The sequence below is a fragment of the Mustelus asterias genome, chromosome 2, assembly GCF_964213995.1.
Source record: "Mustelus asterias chromosome 2, sMusAst1.hap1.1, whole genome shotgun sequence".
In the NCBI taxonomy this organism is placed as follows: Eukaryota; Metazoa; Chordata; class Chondrichthyes; order Carcharhiniformes; family Triakidae; genus Mustelus; species Mustelus asterias.
The window spans coordinates 119,543,461-119,554,107 of record NC_135802.1 but is presented as its reverse complement, the minus strand read 5'-3'; the positions used below and the strand labels follow the sequence as shown (position 1 = coordinate 119,554,107).

At 42.5% G+C, this 10,647-nt stretch overlaps 1 protein-coding gene across 6 annotated transcripts in view; it reads right to left on the bottom strand.

Moving 5' to 3' along the window:
- Positions 1-339: 339 nt before the first annotated feature.
- The window catches only part of LOC144510753 (ubiquitin thioesterase otulin-like), a 77,003-nt gene continuing 66,695 nt past the window's right edge, over positions 340-10,647 (bottom strand). For all 6 annotated transcript variants that reach the window (XM_078240585.1, XM_078240574.1, XM_078240563.1 and 3 more), the window contains one exon: positions 340-892. In XM_078240585.1, coding sequence (XP_078096711.1) covers positions 695-892 — 198 coding nt within the window. In that variant the 3' untranslated portion in view covers positions 340-694. The remainder of the gene's footprint in view (positions 893-10,647) is intronic.

Below are 10,647 nucleotides of genomic sequence, written 5' to 3'. Positions count from 1 at the left end.
AACTGGTCCATTGCAAAATGAACAAATCTGATGCATGTATATCAGCCCCTAGAAATTTCAGTTGGGAGAATTGGTTGACACTTTAGCCAAGTGGGTGAACAGACCATCTTTTCAAAGATTTGCTAGGGGAGGGCTGAAAAGAAAGAAATCTATAATAAGGGTTTTAAAATATAATCCAGTTAAGATGACCTTTAACATTGGGATTTAGCACAGTATCACACATCTATATAGTCTCAAAGCAACCCTTGAAGCTTAAAAACACAACACCTCGAGTCCCATCAGCTGGTAAAGTCCGAAAATGTTAAATGTCAAATCATTATATACTTCTATAGATCCGTTTAGCCATTAATGTTTGTTTATTCCATTCCTAAGAAAGACTTACAAAGGCAGTGTCTGATTTTTGTACAGATTTAATCAATTATCTTACAGAAATGTCAGTGGGAAGATAAAACAAAGTTCAGAACAGCAAATCTCTCATTTTAAATGTATTCTTATTCTCCTGGCTAACAAGTAGAGTCCCAATACCTTTTATTTACAGATGTGTATTTCTGGTTTTAGCAATACGTTTTCCAGTTCATGCATGTTCTGCTGCAAATTTTCCACAATTAAGAGGTTCAAAGAAAGCAATCCCAGGTTAACTGAAAATTAGAACAATCCCTTTCCAGATTAAGGTGGATACACAGTTCCATGAAATTCAGCTTATATTTTGGTCACAAGCATCCTCCACAGGTACATTATAATGCCTGTCATCCTCAGTTATTAGTGTAACCATTGGCCAGTCCTCTTTATGATCATCAGGATAGAAAGTGACAAATTCATCAGTTCCAAATTTGTACAGCCTGAAAACTCTGATAGTCAACTCTAAGGAGTATCCCAGAAGAAACATTTCAACCTAAAAAAAAACAAAGTGTACGTCAATTCAGTAACTGATGTGCACAGCCATTTATTATGATTGTTGAACAAATAACTACGTAAACAACCAAGCCTATTCATAAAGCCCAAACTGATGATAACATAGCTACTGCTCCTACAACTCAGGCCTTTACCTAGGTTACTTTTATCTACAACTCACTCATGTGGTCCCATTACACCTTTAAGATGAATGAAAACTGAACAAATATTTTTAGGTGAGGTTAGGGATGGCACAGTGGCTAGCGCTGCTGCCCCACTGGGTTACTGTGTGGAGTTTGCACATTTTCCCCGTGTCTGCGTATGTTTCCTCCGGGTGCTCCGATTTCCTTCCACAGTCCAAAGATGTGCAGGTTAGGTAGACTGGCTATGCTAGTGTCAGGGGGACTAGCTAGGGTAAATGCCTATGTGGGATTGTGGTCGGTGGGCCGAATGGTCTCCTACTGCACTATAGGGAATCTATTATTCCATGATATTGCATTGTTCATATTTCTCCTTATGTGGATACAGCAATTGAGGGGCTAAATAACAGAAGTAAGTTTAGAGAAGGCAGAGGCATGGTAAAATGTAAATCTCTGCAGACAAACCTACAAGTGACACATTAACATGTCATGTGCAAGTTCTAGTGCATAGGAAGTTTCCCAGATCAGCAGCCTGGCTCAGAGCAGATTTATAGTACAGAAGGAGGCCATTTGGCTCACTGAGTCTGCACCAACTCTGAAAGATTATCCCACCGGAGCCGACTCCTCGTAACCCCATGCATTTACCCCACTAATTCTCCTAATCTAACATCTTTGGACTGTGGGAGGAAACCAGAGCACCCAAGGTAAACGCACATAGACGTGGGAGAATGTGCAAACTCTACACAGTCACCTAAGACTGGAATCAAACCCAGGTCCCTGGCACTGTGAGGCAGGAGTTATAACAGAACATAATAAAAGGAAATTTATCAAAAGGCCTTGAAGAACTGAATGCACTAAAGTTATAAAATGGTCAAAGAAAATTGAACTCTGGAATGTTCCTTCCATTCTCACCAGGCAAAAGTAATAAAATTATGCCATCAGCCACTCGAGATTGGTTGGGGAAGCTAAGAATAAGAATGGGGGCGGGGTTAGCTGAACCTAAAAACACAATGGGTCATAACTTCATCAGAGTAGCAATCCATAACAGACTACCACTGCGTACCAATTTACCTGCATTTAAATTCTAAAGAGCTTGTCTTACCCAACCTTCCTGACTCAGGCCAGGCCAGACTTTAGGCAGTGAAATGTGTCCATGGCACCAGTAGCGAAGTGTGAAAGGAGCGGAGCAAAGGAAAACACACCCTATTTTACAGAAAGCGATCAGCAGATGAATTTAAAGGCCCTGGGGGAATCATAGGGGTGGAGTATCTCCTTTGGAAAGCTGGGTCTGGGTCTGGGTCTTTAAAATAGTTACTCTGAAGTTAGAAGTGCTTTTTTTCCTTCTAACTCTTTCCGAGCAACTAACTGGTAGAACCATCCGGAGCTAATGATTTAAATCGCTTTGTTGGATGGTTCCCAGCCAAGCGCAATTGTCCAGGGGAAGTCAGTGTTCTAAACAATTGCTGGGTAAACCCCAACCTGGGAACTTCCAAGAGGGATTCTCTTCTTTGGGGTATCCCCCAAATTCAATACTAGGGAGCCAGGAAGTTATAGGTCATAGTGTACATCTTTCCCCATCAGTGTGTCAGGCTTGGCTGAATCATTAGACTTGGCTTGGAAACAGAGCGGCTAAAACATAACAAGGTTGACACTCCAATGCATAACTGAAGCAATGCTGCACTTTGAGATACCAGTTTTTGGAAGAGAAGTAGTACATTCTGCCCCAGGTGAGTGGTTAAGATCTCGTCCTTTTTTTGAACAGCAAAGAATCTCTCCTGGTGTGCTGGACTGCATTTGTCCTTCAAACATCTCTAAATCATCTTTTTAGAATATTGTAGGAAATTGTGACAATTAACATAAAAGTAGGTCAAAAGGATGAAAATATTGCACATCCTCTCGGGTTAAAGGATTATAATGAGAAAAAACAGAAAACTTAGAAAAAAATTGAAACCCATTCCAAAAAGTTCTCCCAATCTCCTGTACATTTGGCAGAAGTCCCGGATGCCGATTTAGAGGTTCCTAATCTCCCACCAGAGCCTCTTTGGAAATTCCAGGACAAGCTCTCCACAATTGCTCCAAGCAAGCTAAGTAGATTTCCCATTTCCTTTCATTGCTCCCTCATCGCCCACAAAAATATTACATTCAATGAGAGGTACAGAGAGATGAACATGTAACAAGAAACAAAATGCAAAGCAGTTAGGGTTCAGATAATGTTAAACCATCTTGTAACATTACTTTTTAAAACTATCAGGTTATAGGAGGTCAACATAAGGACACAAGAAATCAGGCCTGCTGCACCATTCAATGAGATCTTGGCTGATCTTCTACTTTAACACCATTTTCCTGTACGATTCCCATATCCCCTGATGTTTTCAAATACGTAGAAATCTATCAATCTCAGTCTCGAACAGACTCAACGGTTGAGTCTCCACAGCCCTCTGAGGCAGAGATTTTCAAAGATTCAACACCTTCCAAGTGAAGAAATTCCTCCTCACCTCAGTCTAAATGACCTGCCTCTTACTCTGAAACTGTCTCTCCTATTCTAGACCCCTTAGTCAGGGAAATATTCTTCCTGCATCCACCCTGTCGAGCCCTGTAAAGGTTTTGTACACTTGAATGAGATCACCTCTCATTCCTCTAAGCTTCAGAGAATGAAGGCCCAGACTATTTAATCTTTCCTTACTGGATGATTCCTCCATCCCAGGAATTAATTTAGTGAACCTGTGTTGCTGCCTCTCTATGGCCCCTCAAACAAAAATCACACAAAATACTCCAGGTACGACAATCTCACCAAAGCACTATATATTTGCAATAATATCAGTTTTCAGATTATCACGTATTACGAGATCAACCTAACATACAAAATAGGAGCAGGAGTAAAACATTCAGCCCTTTGAATTCACTCCACCATTTACTGAGATCATGGCTGATCTACTTTACTCCTATACCAAAAACCTCTTGTAATAAAAGGCCCACATGCCATTTGTCTTCTTAGTTGCTTGTTGTACCTGCAAGCTGGCTTTCAGGACTCATGAACAAGGACACCCAAGCCCTTTGAATTTCAACACTTCCCAACCTCTCACCATTTAAGAAATACTCTACATTTGTTTTTCCTACCAAAGTGGATAACCTCACATTTCTCCACATGATATTCCATTTGCCAAATCTTTGCCAACTCACTCAGCCTCTCCAAATCCTCTGGAAGTGACTTTACATCCCCCTTATTATTCACACTTCCACCAAGTTTTATGTGAATTGCAAACTTGGAAATATTACATTTAATCCTCACATCAGTTTTCAATTTGTAAAAATATTTTCTACCTGCATATCTGGATTAGTGATTTGAACTGTTTGAACCTTTATGAACCCCATTATAAAATGAAACTATCCCATGGGCACCTTTGAATTCAATGGTGTCAGTCATTCCTGTAAGGCAGTGGTTCCCAAACTTTTTTCACTGGGCCGCACTTTCGGAATAAAAATTTGCTCGCGCCACACCAAATTTTTTATTGATAAGAAATACATTCAAAAACAAAAAAAAACAACTCCTAGCAGTGCTCGATTCATAACATAGAACACAACTACTTTATAATATCATGGGACATCCAGAAAGTATAAAACAATCACTTTGGAAAAATATCTAATCCATGTTTAAATGTTTCTTTGATTGTCCTTGAATCCTCCCGCCACACTTGCCATCCTCTCTTCCCACACCAGTGTGGCGCGCCGCACCCTTTGGGAACCACTGCTGTAAGTGATCACATGTTGTCATCGGGCCAGATCTATCCAAATCTATCCAAAACTTGAGTTAAAGAGGCATAACTTAGGGATATAGAAATATGCCCCTATAACTGCTTCCCCCACACCTTTTGAGAAATGCTTTATGAACCAATCATTTATTTTGCAAAATAAGTGCATGAACCAAAGTAGAAATTCCAAACTTTGTGTCATTTTGAAATTTTTCTTATCCACATAAAATACCAAAAAACATGCTAAATTCTCTAAAACAGATGGGCTTTTCCTTTCTGTTTAATTATCATCCCATGAAGCAGAATGTTACTAAATTACCTGGCAGCGATTCCTGGCAAAAATCAAATATCAACTCAAATTAGAACAGCTCATAGAGTCCTCGGGCCCAATTTTACCATTTTGATTCTAAGTGCTGAATCTGGGAGTGTTTCAGATCTGACTTTTAGACCCGTTCTCAAGTGCCCACATACGCACTCTGCCTGAAAACATAGCAGTGATTCTGAATCGCGCTGCAGAAACCTGTGGGCGGGGCTTATCGCGCCCGAAACACTGCTGCTCCGATTGGAGCCTTCAACTGTGCATGTAGAGTAAAAAAAATAGAAAAACGCTCCCCTGCTACATCGCTCCCGGGCCCGATAATGCCTCTCCCCTGGCTCCCACAGACATTGCCCCACCCCCACAACATAACTGTCCTCCTTATCCCCCTCCCCCCCACTACCCAGACCGATTGCGGCCCTCTACACCCCGCCCACTACCAATCACAAGCAGAGTGGCAACGGACCCCCCCCCTTCCCCCACCCGAGAGCCATCTGACATGCCTCCCTCCCACCAGAGAGCCATATGACCTGCCTCCCTCCTCCCCATCAGAGAGCCACCTGACCCGCGACCCGCCTTACCCCCCAACCAATCTGAGTCAGAGAGCCGCCAAAAGCTCTGAACTTACCTCCTCAGAAGCAGGAGTGCCTGAATCGGACTTTTGCAGACCATGTCTGTTTTGCGCTGAAACTGGATGGGCGAACACGGTGGTAAAGGGGGAAATGCCGGTAAGTTTGGACATCCAGCCCATTAAGTCAATTTAACTGCATGACTTTACCAAGTTTTCACACCCGAAAACGGTTGCAACTTGATGGTAAAATCAGGCCCATAGAATCATAGAGGCTTACAGCATGGAAACAGGTCCTTCGTCCCAACTTGTCCATGCTGCCCTTTTTTTTAAAACCCCTAAGCTAGTCCCAATTGCCCGCATTTGGCCCATATCCCTCTATACCCATCTTACCTATGTAACTGTATAAATGCTTCTTAAAAGACAAAATTGTATTTGCCCCTACTACTACCTCTGGCAGCTTGTTCCAGACACTCACTACCCTGTGTGAAAAAATTGCCCCTCTGGACACTTTTGTATCTCTCCCCTCTCACCTTAAACCTATGCCCTCTAGTTTTAGACTCCCCTACCTTTGGGAAAAGATATTGGCTATCTAGCTGATCTATGCCCCTCATTATTTCATAGACCTCTATAAAATCATCCCTACGCCTTCTACACTCCAGAGAAAAAAGTAAGGGTTTATCCAGCCTCTGGTGATAACTCAAACCATCAAGTCCCGGTAGCATCCTAGTAAATCTTTTCTGCACTCTTTCTAGTTTAATAATATCCTTTCTATAATAGGGTGACCAGAACTGTATACAGTATTCCAAGTGTGGCCTTACCAATGTCTTGTACAACTTCAACAAGACGTCCCAACTCCTGTATTCAATGTTCTGACCAATGAAACCAAGCATGCCGAATGCCTTCTTCACCACCCTGTCCAACTGTGACTCCACTTTCAATGAGTTATGAGCATGTACCCCTAGATCTCTTTGTTCTATAGCTCTCCCCAATGCCCTACCATTAACTGAGTAAGTCCTGCTCTGGTTCAATCTACCAAAATGCATCACCTCGCATTTATCTAAATTAAACTCCATCTGCCATTCCTCAGCCCACTGGCCCAATTGATCAAGATCCCGTTGCAATCCGAGATAACCTTCTTCACTGTCCACTATGCCACCAATCTTGGTGTCATCTGCAAACCTACTAACCATGCCTCATAAATTCTCATCAAAATCATTAATATAAATGACAAATAACAGTGGAGCCAACACCGATCCCTGAGACACACCGCTGGTCACAGGCCTCCAGTTTAAAAACAACCCTCTACAACCACCCTCTGGTTTCTGTCAAGCCAGTTTTGTATCCATTTGGCTACCTCACCCTGGATCCCATGAGATTTATCTATCAGCTCTATCAGCTGTGTGTAAACAGATCAAAAATGTCCAAAGTAACTTTCATTCTTTCACTCAATATGAAGCATGTTGGTTTACACATCCTGCGGTAAGTTTTCAACTCATCACCATGGGGAGTAGAATTCTGCCTTGCATAACAGCCATTCCCTGTAGAAACCACTCATTTTTCATTTTCAGTGACTTCAACAGAAATATAAACTGGCTAGTTATCATAAGAACACAAGCATAGAATGCCACTTGGTCCTTCGAGCCTGTCCCACCAGTTAATAAGATCATGGCTGATCTCATAGAAAGAAATCATAGAAACCCTACAGTACAGAAAGAGGCCATTCGGCCCATCGAGTCTGCACCGACCACAATCCCACCCAGGCCCTACCCCCATATCCCTACATATTTACCCACTAATCCCTCTAACCTACACATCTCAGGACACTAAGGGCAATTTTTAGCATGGCCAATCAACCTAACCCGCACATCTTTGGACTGTGGGAGGAAACCGGAGCACCCGGAGGAAACCCACGCAGACACGAGGAGAATGTGCAAACTCCACACAGACAGTGACCCAAGCCGGGAATCGAACCCAGGTCCCTGGAGCTGTGAAGCAGCAGTGCTAACCACTGTGCTACCGTGCCGCCCAATCTGACATTGTATCAGCTCCATTTTGCTATCTGCTCCTTTGATTCCCTTGTCAATCAAAAATCTGTCCAACTCAGTCATGAATATATTCAATGATGCAGCTTCCACTGCATGATGGGGACTGAGAATTCAAAACAATAATGACACTCAGAGGAAATTCCTCCTCATCTGCATATTAAATGAGAGATCCTTTATTGTGAAACTGTCCCCCCCCACCCGCCCCCCAAGTTTCTGGATTTCCCCCCACAGGGGGAAGATCCTCTCAGCACCTACTCTGTCCCCTCAGAATTTTAGATGTTTCAATAACAGGCAGCCGATACAAACCAGTTTTATGTTTGAGTGGCAAGCTGAAAGTGTACTCCCCCAAACTGCAATCCTGGTTTTCCTGCAATGATGGAATAGATGTCCAAGACTACAAACTTAACAGATCTCTCCATTTCTGCAACATTCGTAATTGGAAAAAGCCTCAGTGAGTATGGTGGCAAATCTGAAATTGCATAGCTGCAAGGAGATGGAGACCACCGTTCCCCAAGATGGCACAAACACAAAGCAAACTAAAAAGTGGTCAGCTAGGGCAACAAACTTTTGCGGCAAAAAAATTGCCAGCTTTTTAAAGAGAAGTTGGAACCGAAATCCGGCTAGAAACTCACAGAGCTCAACCTGGTAACCAAAGACAGCATTCCGGGAGATTTTTAAATAATGCTTTAAACAAACCAGTCCCATAATTCATCATCAGCAACCATGGGGAAAGAAACGCTCATCACGAGACTCTGCCCTGTGGTGACATCACGTACAGGGCAGCAGTGTCCAATCAAATTCAAACATCCTCATCAAAAAAAACAGAGCAACTTGGATTGTCTAGGATTTTGATGGGCAGTGTTGTGATTGGTGGGATTTAAATTTCATTTAGGGATTAGGCACAAGCAGAAAGCTGCTCAGTCTGCAATGAGAGCGACAGCCATTCAGATCGCTTCAATTCTGATTACATCAGTGATTTATTTTTAAAGTTTACTGCAAATTCTCATTATTTATATGTATGACTGTTACAGGAAACTGAGCTTTAACTCACAGCCCATTCGTTGGTGTGGATGTGTTCGCACAGCAGGGAGTTTGAATTCCCAATCTGAAGCTACCATTCTATTACTTATTTAAATAATTTAAATTCTACACAGGGCCAACTTCACCTCCAGTCTTTTCCTAAGCGTGGAAAGTTGGTATTTCGCCAGCATGAAGGTAATCTGCACCATGTTGTAACATTACCAATTTATATTTTACAGCTAATCTTAGAAAGCACAGAGCCAAAAACTGCCAGTAAGTTTTCAAACAAAGAACAAAGAAAAGTACAGCACAGGAACAGGGCCTTTGGTCCTCCAAGCCTGTGTAGATCATGATGCCTAACTAAACTGAAAAAATCTTCTGCCCTTACTCGGTCCATATCCCTCCATTCCCTCCCTATTCATGTACCTATCCAGATACCTCTTAAAAGTTGCTAATATGCCTGCTTCTACCACCTCCTCTGGCAGCACGTTCCAGGCACCCACCACACTCTGCATGAAAAACTTCCTCCACACATCTCCCTTAAACTTCCCCCTTGAACCTGTGCCCCCTTGTAATTGACACTTCCACCCTGTCTATGCCTCTCATAATTTTATAGACCTCTATCAGGTCTCCCCTCAGCCTCCGTCTTTCCAGTGAAAACAATCCTAGTTTATGCAACCTCTCCTCATAGCCTCAAGACTAGGCAACATCCTGGTGAACCTTCTTTGCACTCTCTCTAAAGCTTCCACGTCCATCTGGTAGTGTGGTGACCAGAACTGCACGCAATGCTCCAAATGCAGCCTAACCAAGGTTTTATAAAGTTCCAACATGATCTCCCAACCCTTGTACTCAATGCCCCGATTGATGAAGGCAAGCATGCCATATGCCTTCTTAGTCACCTTGGCCACCTGTGTTACCACTTTTAGGGAACTGTGGACTTGCACGACCAGATCCCTCTGTATGTTAATGTTCCCAAGGGTTCTGCCATTTACAGTATAATGCACACTTAAATTTGATCCTCCAAAATGCATCACCTTGCATTTGTTCAGATTAAACTCAGTTTGCTGTTTCTGTGCCCAAGTCTCCAATCTATCTATATCCTGTTGCATCCTCTGACAATCCCCTGCACTATCAGCAACTCCACTAACCTTTGTATCATCAGCAAACTTACTAATCAGACTACCCACATTTTCCTCCAGATCATTGATATAAATAACAATATGACAAACACTGATCCCAGCACTGATCCCTGCGGAACACCATTAGCTACAGATCTCCATTCTGAAAAAAATTATACCCTCTTTGTCTATAATCAAGCCAGTTATGTATTCATCCAGCCAGCCCACCCGAATCCCAAGTGATTATAGTTTTTGTACCAGTCTGCCATGTGAGACTTTGTCAAGCACCTTACTAGAGTCCAAATAAACTACATCCAGAGCCCTTCCCTCATCAATGATCTTTGTTGCCTCTTCAAAAAAACTCAATCAAGATGGTAAGGATGTAAATGGAAAGTGGGAGGCCTTCAAAGGAGAAATTTTGAGAGTGCAGAGTTTGTATGTTCCTGTCAGGATTAAAGGCAAAGTAAATAGGAATAAGGAACATTGGCTCTCGAGGGAGATTGTAACACTGATTAAGAGGAAGAGAGAGTTGTATGAAATGTACAGGCAGCAAGGAACACATCAGATGCTCGAGGAGTATAAAAAGTGCAAGAAGCTACTTAAGAGGGAAATCAGGAGGGCTAAAAGAAGACATGAGGTTGCTTTGGCAGACAGAGTGAAGGAAAATCCAAAAAGCTTCTATAGGTATGTTAGGAGCAAAAGGATAGTGAGGGATAAAATTGGTCCTCTTGAAGACCAGAGTGGTAGACTGTGTATGGAACCAAAAGAGAAGGGGGAGATACTAAATGGTTGGTTTG